Source organism: Canis lupus, chromosome 26 (genome assembly GCF_011100685.1).
Source record: "Canis lupus familiaris isolate Mischka breed German Shepherd chromosome 26, alternate assembly UU_Cfam_GSD_1.0, whole genome shotgun sequence".
NCBI classification, from domain to species: domain Eukaryota; kingdom Metazoa; phylum Chordata; class Mammalia; order Carnivora; family Canidae; genus Canis; species Canis lupus.
This window is the reverse complement of record NC_049247.1, coordinates 24,102,144-24,120,370: the sequence shown is the minus strand read 5'-3', so window position 1 is coordinate 24,120,370 and position 18,227 is coordinate 24,102,144. Positions and strand designations below refer to the sequence as shown.

At 50.4% G+C, this 18,227-nt stretch overlaps 1 protein-coding gene across 2 annotated transcripts; it reads right to left on the bottom strand.

Moving 5' to 3' along the window:
• Window positions 1–1,136: 1,136 nt before the first annotated feature.
• On the bottom strand, window positions 1,137–17,823 carry TCN2 (transcobalamin 2). Of its 2 annotated transcripts, none has more exons than XM_038575649.1 (10): window positions 17,668–17,823; window positions 17,167–17,312; window positions 12,213–12,405; window positions 11,383–11,558; window positions 9,962–10,123; window positions 8,464–8,636; window positions 8,146–8,332; window positions 7,135–7,300; window positions 4,390–4,505; window positions 1,137–1,724 (listed from the first exon to the last, which is right to left on the bottom strand). In XM_038575649.1, exons 2-10 carry the CDS (start codon window positions 17,228–17,230, stop codon window positions 1,663–1,665), a joined length of 1,299 nt encoding a protein of 432 aa, XP_038431577.1. In that variant the 5' UTR covers window positions 17,231–17,312; window positions 17,668–17,823; the 3' UTR covers window positions 1,137–1,662. The 2 variants fall into 2 exon arrangements, with proteins under 2 accessions (XP_038431577.1, XP_038431578.1); XM_038575650.1 differs by having other exon boundaries at window positions 17,707–17,723.
• Between the last annotated feature and the right edge of the window lie 404 nt (window positions 17,824–18,227).

The window sequence follows — 18,227 nt, the reverse complement described above, 5'->3', positions numbered from 1 at the left end:
CTGTGGCTTCCTCGCCTGGTGTCTCGGGGGCTCCCAAGGAGGCAGCCCGGTGATATGGTGGCAAGAACCTGAGGGCTGGGGTCAATGGGGGAGGATCTGTGATCAGCCACCTCCAGGCTGTGCAACCCGAGGGAGGCCTCAGACCTCTCTGAGTCTCCACCCTTCTTTGAGGGGATTGTAGAAGAGCCACAGGGCACAGAGTGGGTTCTGAATCCTCTGAGAAGTGCCTCTGATTGTGATGAAAGAAGGACAAGTGAACAAGCACTCTGGGGTTCTGGACACAGACATTTCACCTTCAAAACAGGCTGCATCTTTACTTGGCTTTCTGATACTCGGATGTTTGTTTCAATATAAGAATTTTTAAATCGCCTACTTCCCATCCTTGCCCAGACCCCAAATATTTGAAACTGGAGCTCTAGGAAGTGGCATATATGTACTATGTGAGTTTGATGACTTTGCAGCGCTATAGAACTTGACAGAATGCCCCTCTGAGGGCAGGGCCCCCTTCCTAACCTTGGTGAGGAAGGGCATGTGGGGTGCCTGCCTGGCCTGAAACCCACTTCCCAGAGGTCAGCCCAGAGTTCAGGCCCCTCCCCCTATCAGGTGAGATCCATGGCCCCTGGCCGCTGAGGCCTGGGGTGGTACCTTGACTGTGTGTTGGGAGAGAAAAAAAAGCTCTAGTGTCCTGGGCTTCCAGTCATATTTGGGCTCTGCCATGTAATCATAACAACCACGGAAGCCCCCACCTTTCAATGTTTGAGTGGAAGAGCCAGGAGGCCACCCCAGGCCAGGTCTGTCTCCTAAGCCATGTCCCCTGCTTGACATTGTGGGTGAGTCACATATCCTTTGTGAGTACCAATTTCCTTATCTGCAAAGTAGAGATGAAAATAAGAATATCCACAACCTCAGAGTTGTGTGAGAAAGTGTCTAGCACGTACATATTCCCTAAGCAGTAATCAATGTTGCCACCGCCAGCGTCACGTCCTCCCAGCACCCGGGAGGATGCTCACCCACCTCTTCCTCCTCTGCTCCCCTCTGAAGCGTCTCCTCCTCCTCTGTCCCAGCGCCCCCACCCCACCCCCGCCTCCCAGTACTCAGTACTCAGTCACGAGCTTGAGGCATCAGGACACGGGGGGGCATGTGCACAATCAACACTTTAATCATTTCAGAGGCAGGCTTTGAGCAGCTCTGCAGAGCCCTCCCCAGCCACTATGCCACGACCAGGACTGGGGCCACTTCCCTGAAGGCCAGGGACAGAGCTGGGGTCAGGGCCACAGCCCCTGGGCCACAGAGGTCTCCTCGCAGGACCCCAATCCCATATGGGGCGGTACTCACAACACTAGTAGCCGGTGACTTCTCCTTGTGTCGAGGAGTCTGCTTTAGACCCTTCAGACTATGAGTGGCCTTCAGGGGATGCCTGTGTGGCCAGGCTGAGCCAGACTTGAGAAGGCACCCTTCCCAGGGAAGGTGCTTGGTTCCCTGATCCAGGGTGGATGATGGCTGAGGACATCTGTGAAGGTGATAGGTGGGTAATCCAGGGGACACTGCTCCAAGTACACATGAGGTAGCAGCAGGGTTGGGTGTGTGCCTGTTACAGCGATGTCTGGAGGGAAGGCAGAAGCCCAGGGAGTAGGCCAGGCTGTGGGCAGGTGAGCCCAGGGGCTACCAGCTAACCAGCCTCAGCTCGATGGTTTCTCCGTTCTTGGGGGTGTATTCAGCAATACCTGCAGAAACGGGGTGAGCAGCGGAGTTAGCAGGGCAGAGAATCTCACTCTCCCCACCTCTTCTCATGGACAAGGTCTCTGGGATCCTCTCAGGGCTTGGTGGTAGGGAAGAGGGAGCTGTCCAGAGCCATTCTGGAAACTGAAAACAGCAGTGACCTCAGGGTTCCTAAGGCCCCCAGGCTCATTTTACAGTGGGGGAGCCCACCAAGGAGGGGGCATGGGACAGCATGTTGGATAACCAACATGGGATGAAAGGAAAGAGACCCTTGGCAATACCTGACAGCCAGACTCACTATCTTCAGGGTCCCCTAAGGGGCTGGTGGGAAGAGGGACTTGCTCAGTGTGGTCTGGAGGGACAGCCAATTCCACGAGTGAAATCTCCTGGAGCCAGCCTCTGCTCACCAGAGACAATCAAGGCCCAGCCTGGCACCTAGGATTAAGCCCCAGTTCTGCACTCATCAGCAGTGTGACTTTGGGCAAATTATCTTCCCTCTGTGAGTGCTAGCATTCCCATTTCTGAAATGAGGACAATAATGGTATCACAACCACGTGCTCCTTCTTCCCCATGGGAGTGGGCTTCCTGCTGGACCGGGGAACAGAGGGGGTGGGAGGTAGAGGACACGATGATCCACGTCTGCCTCATGATTGAGTCTATCAGGCTCTTGCACCAGTCTACAATCTCTAGCCCTGACTTTCAGTAGTAGAGGTCAGACCTGGGGTCTCCATCTGCCACCTCTTTGTTTTACTTGTCAGTCTGTTCAGAAGCAGGCAGGGAAAGAGAATGCTTTTCCACATACTGGAAAGTACCTGGCCTGATGCCTGGCATGGGATAGGTGCCCCCACAGAAGCTCCAGGTAGCAAGAGCAGGGACAGATGACTCAGAAGAGTCTGTCTGGTAACTGGCTTGATGCACAAGGATGCTCATGACAGCTTAATGTTGTAAGAGTTAAAACTGGAGTTAAGGGACACCTGGGTGGCTCACGATTGAGCATCTGCCTTTGGCTCAGGGTGTGATCCTGGATTCTCAGGATCGAGTCTCACATCCGGCTCCTTACATGGAGCCTACTTCTCCTCCCTCTGCCTGTGTCCCTGCCTCTCTTTCTGTGTCTCTCATGAATAAATAGATAAAATCTTAAAAAAAAAAAAAAAACTGGAGTTAAAACCCTAAATATCTAGCAGGAATTGAGAAGCCGCAGCCTCCCCATCTCACTCCATACCGCATTGCAGCACCCAGTGCCGAGGCGGGCCCTGACTGGCCCACGCCAGTTGTGTGGCAATCCTTGCTATCTAGCCAATGATGAGTACAGAACCTGGGCCATCTCCTAACAATGGGGATGGGTCCAGGAATGTGCCTGTGTCCCAATTCCACCTCTGTCTGCTCAGGGCAAAGTTTTCAAAGGGAACAGCCCTGGGAAGACACAAGAAGACACAAAAAGAGGAAGCCAGCAGTAAGAGGACTATGGAGTCATAGGGGAGCAGGGCTGGAGTCCAGGTTACACCAGCCCAGAAGTCCTCTTTCCCTCTGGACTCTGGTCAACGGATGTCATAGAGTGGAAGCTAGTTTGCACTATGCTTCCTGTTACTTGCAGCCCAAGACACCCTCGTGAGTGATATATTCTACATGCTTATTTCAAAGGAAGGGGGAAATCTACATATGACAACATGGAAAGATGTCTATAATACGTTAAGAAGTGAAAAAAATAAGTTGCGGAACACCTGGCTGTCTCAGTCAGTAGAGCATGTGACTCTTCATCTCATGGTCATGAGTTCGAGTCCCACATTGGGCAGAGAGCTTACTTGAAAAAGTGAATAAATAAAATAAAATGTCTTTTAAAAAGAATTTTTTTTCAAAAGTTGCAAAAACAATATGTAGAACTGTGCCATCCAGCATGCTCACGCTAGCTACATAGAGCTATTGAGCATTTGAAATCTTAGAACAAAAAAGCATGTAAAAATGTCATTAATAATTTTGCATTGATTATATCTTGGAAGAGTAATATTTTATATATTCGGTTAAATAAGATATACTGTTTTTTTTGTTTTTTTTTTTTGATATACTGTTAATATTAGTGTCACCATCTAGAAAATTTAGAATTACATACGTGCCTCACATTTTATTTCTGTCAGACAGCATTGCTACAGATGAAAGCTCCATTTTTAAGAAAAAACAAACTTACGTATTTAAAAAATTAGCTGGAAGAAAATACACCAACAGTTAAAAGAAGCGATTTCTAGGTAGCAAATGGTAGGTGATTTTTTTTTCTTTTAAAGATTTTATTCATTTATTCATGAGCGACACACAGAGAGAAGAGAGAGAGAGGCAGAGGGAGAAACAGGCTCCACACAGGGAGCCCGACGTGGGACTCGATCCCGGGTCTCCAGGATTGGGCCCTGGGCCGAAGGCAGCGCTAAACCACTGAGCCACTGGGGCTTCCTGATTTTTTCTTCTTTTTATTTTTAGCCTATCTGATTTCCTAGAGTTGCCACAATAACTTACTTAAGAATTCTTAAGGGTTCAGTTAACTTATAAGCAACTTGAGCATCAGTGATTATCGAGGCTGAGGCCCAGAAATGTTCAGGGGAAAGCCGAGGTGAGCTGGGGAAGCCTCACAGCAACCAGGCTGGTCAGGGGAGATGTCCAGAGGTGGGTGGCCACCAGACTTACCTTCTAGGAGCGGGGTGTCAGGGGCTCGGAGGAGCTGCCAGAACTCACGTTCCCCAACTTCTTTCCCCATCACGGAAGTCAGGTAGGGGCCCGACAAGGTGTTCTGCGTTCCATACCTACCAAAGGGAGAGGCAGAGGAAGAAGGGGTGACTTTTGCTTCCACTGACCTGAGGGCAGAAACAGAACTACCCCCACCAGGAAAGCCCTGGCCTGTCCCTCAGGGCCAGAGCTCACCAAATCCTTTCCAGGCCATGGGCCTCACCTCTACCCCTCCTCTACTCCCCCCGACACTGCCCATTCAGGAGACTTTACCCCTCCTCACTGACCAGGACCATGGCTTAGGAAGGGACGCTTATTACATTACTGGCTCAGCAGCTGCCCCCTCTCTGGGAGCTGACATTGTGGGGTGAGGAGCAGAAGCTGCCAGAACCACATTAAGATGCCAATGTCCAATGAGAGAGGGTGAAACCAGCATGCAGAGAAGCAGGGATGTGTAAGACGGAGATATGGTGGTGGCACTGGGTCTCTGGTTCTGGAAGAATCTGGGCTCAGTGGCATTCCCCTTCTCTTATGGCTGGGTGGCTTAATCTTCTCTCTGATTCTACACACCCCATGCTCCCCATTACCAAAGAGGGTTAGAGTTAGGTTTCTGGCCACTGTGGCCAAGAGACTCCTTATTTACAACACCCCCTCCCTGAGCTCCTTGTCTCCAACTGTGCATTTCTCCAAATCACATGGACACTGCTGCCAAAAGGGTCCTCTTAAAAGTCCATGAGTCATGTTCTTCCTCCCTCCAAAAGGCTTATCAATGGTTCTGTCTTAGGGAGGGAAAGTTTCTATCGTTTTAGGAGACAGAAAACCACTCAGGGTCACTTCGTCAAAGGGAAAGTGTTCGGGGGAGAGGGGGTTGTCATAGAGTAGCCCCTGTTGTCCTGTCATTCTCTAACTCTGTGGGTCCATGTGGCTGCTTAGAGTACGTCTGTTTCTATTTCTCTCTCTCTCTCTCTCTTTCTCTCCCCTCTCTTTCTCTCTGGATCTCTCTGCAGTCTACCTTTCTCTGCCGTTCATTTATAGGCCCCTAAATACAACCTTCCTGTCTGGCCTCTGCACCCAGTTCAGGCACCCACCCCCACTGACAAAATTGTTTCCCTGATGTCTTCTCAGAGATCCTGGACTTCTGCATTAGAATGTTAAGTTCCATTTTTCTTCATTTTGAGGACATGATTCAGACATGAATGCCAGCAGGTTCTGCATACTCTCAATGCCTGCTAGACTGGGCCTGCCAAGTTGCTCAGTGTGTGTGGCCATCTGGGACTGTGTTGTATGCACTGCAGACTACTGGGAAGAGAACTGAGGTGGGCTCAGTAGTGAATGGAGTGTTCGGGGCCAGGGAAGGGCCTAAGAAGCCACAGTCACCTGGACAAACTCAGGCTTGACAGTAGCTCAGGCCTCAGCAGCTGAGAGCATCGGGCTCACCCCATCCCATGCCTGGCCATGTACACCTGGCTCCTCAGCAAATAGTCCTTATTTAAATGTTACTCTTTTTACACTTTATATCTAATTTGCAAAGTTGTTTAGGATTTACAGATGTTTGGAGCCAGAAAGAAAAGGGACTTTTAATGGTAACCATAATAATATACATCTAAGTCATAGTATAACAGAAATAACCTAGGTCTGGGAGAATTTTTGTTCTTTAAAGGGGTTTTTGTGTATCTCTGGCCCAAAATTCCCTGGCCCAGACAATTTCAAGACACCAGCTATGGACCCTCTTTGTCCTTTGGGAACTCCAGGTGGGGAACAGAAACTGAGGCCCTCTCAAACTGAGGCCCAGCTTTCTAGAAGAGAAGTCTGGAGTCTGGGTGATCCCGTGGAAGCACTCAACTCCTCTGGTTCAGATTCCCCATTGGTAACACAAGAATTCCACCCATGTTATTTAAGCATGGACATGGCTGGGCATAGAGCAATGCTCTAGAAATCCTCAGCCCCAGACTTGTCGAATCTTGTCAGAGTGAGAAGTAAGTTTAAGGATGTTGTCCAACCTCTACATTCTACAGAGGACTTGCCCAAGGTAATTCGTCACAGGAATGAGGCCAAGATTGCCTGATAATAAAAATTCTTATTCTTTTGAAAGCTAGCCTGTATTGAGCTAACTAAGTGCAGGTGCCACTTCCCACATATGCCATGTCCTCTTTGTGTGCTAATTCCTAGACTCCTTGCATGGGCCCTGTGAGGAGCAGGGCACAGCTGGTGTTCTCACTGGGCTGCAGGTAAATAACTAGCTCTGGGTACCTGGCTGGGGAGTAGTGGAGCTGGGATTCCAATGTGGATGCTCTGCCCCCAGAGCATGTTCTCAGAGCCACCGACAATGCTGGCCCACAGCAGCCCGTTTCCACTACAGTGTGGGCCATTCAGGAATAGAGAAGGTGGGGATGCCTGGGTAGCTCAATGGTTGAGCATCTGCCTTTGGCTCAGGCTGTGATCCCAGGGTCCTGGGATTGAGTCCCATATCAGGCTCCATGTAGGGAGCCTGCTTCTCCCTCTGCCTATGTCTCTGCCTCTCTCTGTGTCTCTCATGAATAAATAAATAAAATCTTAAAAAAAAAAGAAAAGAAAAAGGAGTGAAGACAACAGAGCCTGGGCCAGCACCTCTACTGGGGAACCTCTTCTTCCATCCCCATCCCATCCATGTTCTGTTTCAGGGATGTGGGGTCCGGTGGGGTGAGGACCAAGAGGTAGGGGTCTTACGTGAATCCTCCGAGCTCCTGGGCCTTCTTAAAGACATCTTCCAAGGAGGACCCAGCAGGGACAGAGATGGAGTGTCTGTATGGTGGCAAGACACTGGGGACCTTCAGCATGACGCTGATGACCTCTCGGGTCTGTGAAGGATTCTCCATGGCTGGTTGCAATAGGACTATGCCAGAGAGAGAGGAAGGGGTAGCTAGTGTGAGGGCAGGGAGCCAGGTGCTAGTCATCCTTTCTTCCCTCGAGGACACTGTGGTCCATCCCAGCCAGCACCACCCCCAGCCACCAGCCCAGCCTCCCCTGTCCCTTTGCCCTCATGTGCCAAGGTTGCCCAAGCTTGGGCCCCTCCCTGGTTTTTCTGACTCCAGTATCCCCCTTACCACCTATCTGCCACAGAGCAGCCCAAGGTATCTTTCTTGAACATGCATCTGTTCATATCACCCCACACACACCATTACCACAGAGGGTCTCCCCTTCTTTTCATTCTCCTGCCTGCAACTCCATCTCATTCTTCCATATCCCAGTTTCTAGGAAGACCTTTTCCCCAAATGTCAGTCTTCTATACCTTGGCACCTTTGTTCCTACCGCCCCCTCTCTGTTCTGCCCTTGCTATTGCTCTTATCCTCCAGCAAATCCTACTCACCAACTCAAGTCCCTCTCCCAGATGAAGCCCTGATTCAAGCTGCTAATTGGAACTCATTATGATGTATCAGGACTATCCAAAATGTGTCTCTCCCCATTTACTCATTCAAACATTTCTGCATGGGGTATTACATGAGGGGCTGCAGATTCATGGCCCACCCAGAGCTCTCTATTTTGGTATCTCTTTCCCCACACTATGACTTTCTGGAAGCTATGTCTACATCTTAGCTGCAGGTGTGTCCCATGTGCACCCACAAACACCTGTGGACTCAGCAAATCAAGACTAAGCCATCTCCCTTCCCTGGGACATTCAGACTTCAGGGAGCACTCTGCAGATGAAAAGAACAGGGCGCCTGCGAAAGGCCCAGCTACCTCTTGGTGCCTCACAGTCTGGGGAGATGAGATCTACATAGCTCTTGCCGTTCAGGACAGGCAGCAGCTGGGAAATTAAGAGAGCATTCCGGAAGGCCCCATCCTTCATACTGGCCAACAGAGCAGTCCTTGCCTTGAGGCATGCTGTACCCAGCTTCTCTCCAGGCATGAAGGAATTCATCAGTAACTGGTGACAAATGGGGAAGACAAAGAGGAGGTGGGTCAGCTGGCATGGAGGAGCCAGGTCTTCTGGTCCCCAGTCAGGCCACCGTCCTCCAAACACAAGGATGGACTATGGCCCCAAGCTATCTTTCCTACCTGTAATGCCAAAGGGGTGCTGTAGACATTCCCAAAGTAGCCCTCAGGGGTCTGGGCCTTCAGGATCTTCTCTCGTACTGTCCTAATGGCCAGGGTGATCCGGTGTCTCTGACTGGGGTTGAAGTTGGAGTCATCCAGACAGGTGAAGGCCAAGCCTGCCATGGCCACTGTGTCTGCAAGGGACAGAGCCAACTGAGGTCAGTCTAGGCAGGGCCCTGGGGCAATGGGCTGCCCCAGAGGGCTTAAGGAAGGGGCATAGTCAGATCAGCATTTTAGAAAGTTCTCACCAGTTAGGGGGACCAACTCAGCCCAGTTTGCCCAGAACTTTCCCAGTTTGGCCATTGCAAGTCCAGTGTCCTGGGAAGCCCCTTAGTTCTAGGCAAACAAGAATGGTTGCTCACCTTACTCTGTCTACTGTTTAGGGGTTAGAGGTTAGGGAGAGAGCCCGGAAGAGAGAGGCTCAAGAGGACTTTATCCTACACCACTTGTTCCCAAACCGGCCTGCATTTTGGAACAGACCAATAGCTGGGACCACCCCCATGTGATCTGATTTAATAGGTTGAGGTTGCTGCCTGGGCCCTGAGGGATTTGAAGCCCCCCAATCCCTGTCCTCATCCTGAAGTGATTTACTCGGTCCAGAGTGTTTTTTCTATAAGCCTCAGGCAGAGCAAGCTCCCTGTCACCTTCTCTCTGGGGCACCTTCTCACCCTCCCAACCTACTTCACCCTACCCTCACCCATGTGAGGCACACACAGAATCCCAGAACTAAAAGAGAGCCTGAATCACAATGATAAGAAAGGCATTGGAGGGGCACCTGGGTGGCTCAGTGGTTGAGCATCTGCCTTTGGCTCAGGTCATCATCCTGGAGTCTCGGGATCGAGTCCCACATCAGGCTCCCCGCAGACAGTTTCTTCCCCTGCCTATGTCTCTGCCTCTCTCTGTGTGTCTCTCATGAATAAATAAATAAAATCTCTTTTTTTATCTTTAAAAAAAAGAAAGAAAGAAAGAAAGAAAGAAAGAAAGAAAGAAAGAAAGAAAGAAAGAAAGGGTACTAGAGAACCAAGGCAACACAGTGAGGTAGCAGTTCCAGGATCCAGGTCTCAGGCTTCTCAGTTCATATGATGACAAGATCATAGCTATATATCTAGAACTTTCTCCATGCCAGGCACTATGCTAAGCCCTCTACTCAGAAGGCATTTTTTTATCAGGATACTGTTGGGAGGTTATTTTATAGGAGAAGCTGAATCAGAATGGCCATCTGAGGGGTGGCCTACAATAAGTATGTGACAAAGCTGGGGTCAGGGTCCCAGTCTAGCTACAAAACTGACTCACAACCTCTGTACCACACACACATGAGCCCTCATCATTTCACTCCTAAGAGACACATAAGGAGGGGTCCCAGGGAAAGGTGAGCAAGGGGCAGGGGATGGAGGCCTTCAGTTGGGGCTGGGGGCTGGAGGAGTGCCAACCTGGCTTTAGTAGGGTCTAGCCCACTCACCCACAGAGAGGTGGTCCCGGTGGAGATGATGGTCATGTTCCACAGCATACAGGAGCTTGCCCACCACGGTGTCATGGAGCCGCTTCTGGTGGACACACAGGGCCAGGATGCCCAGGCCATACTGGTAGTAGCTAGTGCGGGGGTGGCCCTTGTGATTGGGTCCTAAGAGGGAGAAAACCAGGGGCAGGGACTTTATGCCGGGCCTGAGGGGTTGCCTCCCTGCCCCCTCCCAGGAACCAGCCCAGCCAGCACATGGGACCCCATTGCTCGCACTTCCCAACACCATCCTCTGGGTGATGGGATCTTTTATTCCTTCATTGTTCCAACCCATTCTTGCTGAGGATCCGCTCTGTGTCAGATGCTATGCTCAGGGTGGTGACTGAGCTAGTGGCAACCAGCCAGGCAGAGTGCAGCCAGGGCCTCCAACAGTAACCCAACCTGCACCCATGACAGCATGATTAGAACTGAAATGTGGACTGAGGCCTCTGGGGCCATACAGTAGAGGCCTCTGAGTAGCTGGGGAATCAGGGCAGGATTCTCTAAGGCAGTGACATAGGGGAGGCAGGGTGGAGAATAGCTAAAGAGGAGCAGGGGTAAGCTAGAAGAAGGAAACCTTCCAGATATATATATATATATATATATATATATATATATATATATATAACATATATAAAGACCCTGATCTGTAAGCGGAGATATCAGTGTGGCCAGAGCCAGAAAGGCAGGTGCCTGGGTGAACGAGCGAGTGGGCCAGCAAGTCCTGAAGAAGAGAAAAAGACAGACAGATGGGCCTGAAGGCCTGTGACACAGCAGTGAGCAGCCTCTGCAGGGTTTCAGCAGGCTAACAAGATCAAGTTTATAATTAAAAGGCTTGTCCTACAGCCCCAGTGGCGCAGCGGTTTAGTGCCGCCTGCAGCCTGGGGTGTGATCCTGGAGACCCGGGATCGAGTCCCGCGTCGGGCTTCCTGCATGGGGCCTGCATCTCCCTCTGCCTGTGTCTCTGACTCTCTCTCGCTCTCTCTGAATGAATAAATAAATAAATCTTTAAAAAAAAAAAAAAAAAAAAAAGGCTTGCCCTAGTTGTCATGTGCTGGGTCGAATCAGGAGGCAGGACAGTTAGCAGAGAGAGCCTGAGGAGTAAGAAGTACGGAGGCCATGGAGTTGTCCCAGAAGTAGAAAGTCAGTTCAGTCCTGATAGCTGAGCAGTAGAACTTGCCAACAGAGTGCATGTGGGATACAGGAAAGGCTTGATCAAGGATGGCTACTGCAGCAGGGCCAAGCCTCTAGGTGGATAGTGAGACAAGCAGAATGGAGGTTGGGAAAGAGGCCTGGAAGAAAACCTGAAGTTCTGACTTAGATGCTTCCCCAGAAAATGCTACTCAGTGAGGCCCCCACACATTTGGCAGACTATGTCCTCTCACCAATGGCCCTCTTCTCATCTTCCAGGAACCGCTTCAGCTGGGAGACCAGTCTGTCACCCTTGTGGCCTCCAACGAACTCACAGTTAGCCCTGAGAGCCAGCAGGTAGAGGGCCAGCTGGCCCATGGAGGGCTTGGCCTGGTCGTCCCTGTTGTCATCGTTGACAGCAAGCCTAGGACTAAAGCCAGTTAACAATATTTCTGTAAGAAAATGCCACCCTGGTAAGCCTGGTTTGGGGCACCACCACCACCCTCAACATCATAAAGTGAAAAGAATCCTAACAATGAGAAACTTTGCTAGAACTACCAAAAGTAGACAGTCAGCTATGCACATTCTAAGGTACATGCCATACATATTTTGTAAAGATAAAAAAGACAAGCCCCAAGGGCTCTCACATCCAAGTGACCTGTGTTTGCCCCGCCATATTGATCACACTTTGCCTACACAGTCTTCCCTTTCTTCCCTCTCCCTGCCCTGTGTCCACTTCTTGAGAAGGAATCCAAGCAGCAGATGCTCATGATCCTTCACCTTTCACTCAAACTCCTACACTGAACCTCAGAACAGGCCTCCCCTTAATGCCCCCTGGAAAGGGAGCACAGAGTTAGATGCTGCTAAATGCTGCTTCTGGGCTCACTATGAGAGGGATTATAGTCATGGATTAGTGATGTCTGCCTCCAATCTAGTCAAGCCAACCCCATTCTACAGATGGAGAAAGTGTCAAAGGAGACAAAATTTGCCCAAAGTCTCCCAACAAAGCAGTAGCAACCCAAATCAGAACATATGTCTCCTGTCTCTTAGGAGGTGGAAAGGAGAAGAAAGTGAACAGGGATACCTCAGGAAGCTCTGCTGGTACTTGAGCTTGAGGATGTGCAGATAGAAGGCCTCCCTGGCTCCAGCCTGCAGGCTGGAGAGGCGTAGGCCAATGTAGATACTGGGGTTCAGGTGCTCCAGGGAGAGCCAGTCTATCCAGGGCAAGAGGCGCTGGCCCAGTGTCTCCACCAGCTTGCTATTCACCTCCGGTATTTCTTAGGAAAGAGAATAGGCCAAGTGAGGTTGCAGGGCCAGGCCACCAGCAAGGAACTGCTTTTACCTTACCAGAGCCTTCTCCAGGGAATAAACATTTCTACTCCATCCCCATCAAGCACACAACCTACTTATATGGGAAAATATGGCAGTAATGAAAGGTGGTAAAGAGGGGAAGCAGATATCCCAAAACAGCAGTTGGAGTGAGCCAGGAAGAGGTGGGGGGCTGAAGGCAGAGGAAGCTGGTACCAGGCAACCACTCTGCCACCATGGGTAACAAGAGAGTGGAGGCCCAGCTGCGTTATGTGCCCCAGGCACTGCACCTGACCTCACCTGATTCTCATGCTAGCCCTGTGGCATAGGAACTGTCACCATTGCTTTGCACAAAGAGGAAACAGCCGTACAAAGTCATGTTGTGTCTTATACAGGCTGCAGAGCCAAGGATGAACCTGCCTGCAAAGCCTCTGTTCTTTGGTGCTCTGCCAAATCCATTTACAAAAACCATAACCCACATGCAGAACATGTTACACACCCAGTTTTATTTTTTTATTTTTTTAAAGATTTATTTATTGATTGATTCATGATAGACACAGAGATTGAGAGAGAGGCAGAGACACAGGAGGAGGGAGAAGCGGGCTCCATGCTGGGAGCCCGACATGGGACTCGATCCCGGGACTCCAGGATCGCGCCCTGGGCCAAAGGCAGGTGCCAAACTACTGAGCCACCCAGGGATCCCCTCACACCCAGTTTTAAAACACTTCAGGTGGGGCACCTGGATGGCTCAGTGGTTAAGCCATCTGCCTTTGGCTCAGGTCCTGATCCCAGGGTCCTGGGATGTCCTGCATCAGGCTCCCCGCAGGGAGCCTGCTTCTCCCTCTGCCTACGTCTCTGCCTCTCTCTCTGCGTCTCTCATGAATAAATAAAATCATAAATAAATAAATAAATAAATAAATAAATAAATAAATAAATAAATAAATAAATAAAACACTTCAGGCTGGGGTTCCCAGGTGGCTCAGTCAGTTAAATGGCCAACCCTTGATTTCAGCTCAGGTCATGATCTCAGGATCATGGGATCAAGCCCCAGGTCAGGGAGTCTGCTTGAAGGTTCTCTCTCCCTCTCCTTCTGCCCCTCCCCCCTAAAACAAGTAAATAAATCTTAAAACAAACAAACAAGGCCAAATAAACCATGTAGGCTGCCCATGGCTAACTGGGGCTGCCTGATGAGATTCCTCCGTGCAAAAAAAAAAAAAAAAAGATTCCTCTGTGCAGATCTCAAAATAATGCTTTTCCTGCCACATCTTGTTAGGTGAAGAGGGCCTGAGATTGAGGGGTGAATCTGTTAGAAAGCCATCATCATCTGCAACCATTTCTCTGTGTGCTTTGAGATTTGCCTGAAACTGTGTCATCAGAATGCTGAAATACTGGGGAAGTAGAAGCCTCAGAGGCATTTCCCAGCTCCAGCTGACCCTGCCTTCTTCCTTTAGGGGAGGAACCTGAGCTCAGTGGGTGGCCTTGGAGGTACTTTGGACTTTTCCCCATTTACTGCCTCCCAGTTATTTGCAGGGCTCCAGCTGCTTCCACTGTGCTGAGTCCCAGGATGCTGGGTAAGCTGCCCCTCCTGAGAGGGGGACTGAGAAAAGGAACTACCACCAGAGCTCTTCACCTGCACAAGGACTGGGGTTTCTCTCATACAGGCCCATCTCTCTTGGTTTGGACCCCACCATCATTTTTTTAAAGTAATCTCTGCACCCAGAGTGGGGTTCAAACTCATGACCCTGATATCTAGAGTCACATGCTCTGTGGACTGAGCCAGCCAGGCACCCCAAGAGTCCCACCATCTCATGTCTGTTTTCCCAAAAGTCACAGGTATCTCTTACTACCTATGGAGGGCCTAGAAGAGGTGGGGGTTGGGCACAAGGGTTGCTTTTCTTTCCTTTCTCTTTCTCAGTGTCTTTCTGGGGCTGCCTCCCATTCCTGTAGGTATTTCCCCCCTCTCTGTCTGGATCTGTCTCAGTCTCTTTTTGTTTTGTTTTGTTTTGTTTAAGATTTTATTTATTTATTCATGAGAGACACAGAGAGAGAGAGAGACAGAGACGCAGGCAGAGGGAGAAGCAGGCTCCATGCAGGGAACCCAGGTCTCCAGGATCAGGCCCTGGACTGAAGGCGGCGCTAAACCGCTAAGCCACCCGGACTGCCCCGTCTCAGTCTCTACCTCTTTCAGCCTGTCTCTCTGGTCATATGTCCCCTTGTCCCTCTCTTTCCCTTTTCCTTTTCTTCAAACTGGTAGGGGAGCCTCACCCGGGCTCCTGGCTCTGACCTCCAGCAGGTGAGTCAGCCTTGGGATTAGAAGTGATAAGAAGAGGAGCCAGAGCTATAAAGAGAGGCCAATAACCACAATTCAGCCTCCAGTCATAAAAATGGCCCAGGGCGAGCTCTCTCCATGGGGCCTCTTGCTCACAGGGCCATGCAGCTCTGCCAGCTCACAGGCCTGACATTCCAAAGCACAGGAGCCCACCCTGGGCAGCATTAGTGCAGCATCTTTGTCAATTTCACAACCTCATAGAGCTTTGAGCTGGTAAAGCAGGTGCTGTGGGATCCTCTGCACCACACCAAGGCGGAAGGCAGGGAAACATTCTTAGCCCATTTTGCAGAAGAGAGAATGAGGTTCTGGGCAGCTAACTGGCTCAGGAGTAGGCAGCTGCACCCCCAAACCTGGTCCATGGCTTCTCTGTTGGGTCTGTGGGCCAACTACTGAATGGTTCGGATCCAGTGAGGGTGAGGACTGGGTTTCAGGTCTCTCCTAGGGACTGTCTGTACAGGAACTAAGAGCCAAGAGCTGAGGGGTCTGGTTGCATGTATGGAACAGTGGGTGGGGCTCCCGATGCCCAGGGAAGACTGTGGCCTGGAGTTATGAGAACTGAGTCCAGCAAAGTCCTGGAAAGCCGGAGTGCCTTAGCAGGTCGCCTGGCTCCTCCAACCCTTTACTGACTCATCTGTCACCTGAACCTGCCTCTTGGTTTCTCCAAAGATCACAAGAGATCCAGGGGGTGAAAACATATTATACAGTGTAAGGCTGCGGGCAGAACACAAGGAGGGAAGAGAGGTGGGTAGCCCCAGAGCACAGAGGCTTCCCTGCCTGCTTTCTGCTTTCTGCCTATCTCCAGTGCACAAAGAGCACCAGGTCTGTGTTCAGACTCCCAGACGGTCCCAAGAGGTCCCAAGAGGCCCCTGAGGGGGGCCCTGGGACACAGAGCCGAAGCAGCTAGGCTCCTCTGTGTACAATACAATACAAATTCCTTGCCATGACCTGCCACTTATGTTCTCTCAGGTACCCCACTCCTTTTCTTGCCAGCTTCTTTGCCTCCTCTGGGTCTCAATCCCCCTATCACACCTGGCCCTTGGAAATCCTTCCTCATATTCTCTGCCTAAATCAGTGGCCCCCAGCTCTCAACCTCCGTGCCTGGTTCACTTCCTTTGGCACTCACCATAGTCCCCAAACAGTACCGATTTGCCTCTTGACTTCTTCTGTCTGTTCCTTTTACTAGAACAGTCTACTAGGACAGGGATGGTACCTGCCTTGTTCTTTCCCCAAGCCCCAATGCTATACCGGCACGAGAAGCCTCAGTCAACGTGTATTAATGAGTAAATCCAGGGATGGAGTCCCTGGATGGAGCACCGCATTGAGCCCTGCATCGAGCTTCCTGCTCACTAAGTCTGCTTCTCCCTCTGCCCCTCACCTCACTTGTACTCTCTCACTCTCAAATAAATAAACTCTCTAAAATTTTTTAATGTATTTTCTTTTTTAAAAAATAAGATTTCATTTATTTATTTGAGAGAGGGTCACAGGGCTTGATCCCAGGACCTCGGGATCCCGACCTGAGCCGAAGGCAGACGCTTAGCTGAGTCACCCAGGTGCCCCAAATCTATTTTCTTTCCCTTGTGATTTTCTTTTTTTTTTTTTTCAGATTTATTTATTTATTTATTTATTTATTTATTTATTTATGATAGAGAGAGAGGCAGAGACACAGGAGGAGGGAGAAGCAGGCTCCACACCGGGAGCCCGACACGGGATTCGATCCAGGACTCCAGGATCGCGCCCTGGGCCAAAGGCAGGCGCCAAACTACTGAGCCACCCAGGGATCCCCCTTGTGATTTTCTTAACATTTTCTTTTTTCCAACTGACTTTATCCTAAGAATACAGTATATAATACATTTACAAAATATGTGTTAATTGACTGTTGATCTTATTAGTAAGGCTTTCAGTCAATGGTAGGCTATTAGTAGCTAAGTTTGGGGGAGTTGAGGGACAGCTGGGTGGTTCAGCGGTTGAGCATCTACAGGGTGATCCCAGTCCTGGGATCTGGTCCTGCATCTGGTTCCCTGTGAGGAGCCTGCTTCTCCCTCTGCCTATGTCTCTGCCTGTCTCTCAGTGTCTCTCGTGAATAAATAAATAAAATCTTAAAAAAAAAAAGTTTTGGGGGAGTTGAAAGTTATAGATAGATTTTTGGCTGCATGGAGGGTCAGCAGACCTAACGCATGTTGTTCGAGGGTCAACTGTAATTAATCTCAATACAGTGTGTCAAACATTGAAGTCCAGCTAAGTCCCAACTGCTGTGGAAGCCCAAAGGGGCAGTTAAATCGGATCCTCCCACACATCCGAGCCTCAGTTTCTCCAGCTACCTCATGAGAGGTTCGGACAAAACAGCCCCCCTCCCCCCAAGGACCCAGGAGGAAAGAGGCACAGAGTAGATTTGGTTACTCACCGCAGATATCAGCGAGAGTTCCCAGGCCCCCAAGCAGGAAGAGGAGGACCCCAAGGTGCCCCATGGCAGGAGCAGAGGGGTGAAGCACGACAGACTTCTAGGGCTGGTCTTGCAGAGGCTTTCCTAACCACAGCGAAGTCACTGCTCTGAAAGAGGCAGCTTCCTGTCACTGATTAATCCCTCCACACCCCCAGCAGGATGCTGCTAAATCAGCAGAGAGAAAGGGGAAAAAGATCTGTAGCTGAGGTGAAAGGAAGGCCAAAGAACAGAGGAAGGAAGGGCTGAGCAATCTTCCTGGAGGTAGGGAGCTGGGGGAGGGGGAGGGCAAGTAGGAATGCTGTGAGACCCCTTGAGGGCAGCTACATTCTGTCCCCGCCGCCTGAAGAGCCCTGGGCAAGCACAGAAGACCTGACATCTGATCTGCCCAAGTCTGTCCAATTGCGCCTGTGTGGTATCCCCCTCACCGTCCCAGCAGTGGACAGGCAGGGCTGGGGTGCCTACCTGGTGCCCCCCACAGAAGGAGTCCCTGCAAGTACCCACCCCGGTCTGGGACAGGGAGCGGAACTGAGAGCCCTACTAGTCACGTGAGCTACTGCTGGTGTCAGCTGTTCTCAGCCAGCCCGCCCGGAGTTGGGGGTGGGTGGGGCTGGACCCGGACCAGACAGGCCAGTTTCTCAACCAACCAGAAAGCGGGAGGCCTGGGAGACAAAACAAAAAAAAGAACGGGATTTAATCATTAAAGACAGGAGCCCCTGGGTAGCAGGGCTACTTGTTAGGACTAGGAAAGTAATCTTAAAAAAAAAATTAAAATTAAAAAAAATCTCTGTAAGTAGAAAAGGGAACAAAGGATTCCTCATCTGCCTAACCTCACAGGAAAATCAATGCCCAAGAGTTAAGCCTGGTGGTGCTGTGTACCTTGTCCAGGTCACCTAACCTCTCTGAGTTTGAAATAGTTTCTCCTGTGTGAGATAAGAGGGTTGGAGAAGATCATTCTAACTGAGCTCCCTTCCAGATCAACCTGTGAAAATGTTATCATCTTAAAACACCTCTAATCTCTGAAA

What these genes read in the sequence shown, in the direction of transcription:
- TCN2 (XM_038575649.1), bottom strand. Translation starts at nt 17,230, where the DNA reads ATGGGGCACCTTGGGGTCCTCCTCTTCCTGCTTGGGGGCCTGGGAACT. An exon ending in AACTCTCGCTGATATCTGCG is followed by an intron (nt 12,406 to 17,166) that starts GTGAGTAACCAA and finishes CTCTTTCCTAAG; the next exon opens with AAATACCGGAGGTGAATAGC. An exon ending in TACCAGCAGAGCTTCCTGAG is followed by an intron (nt 11,559 to 12,212) that starts GTATCCCTGTTC and finishes AACTGGCTTTAG; the next exon opens with TCCTAGGCTTGCTGTCAACG.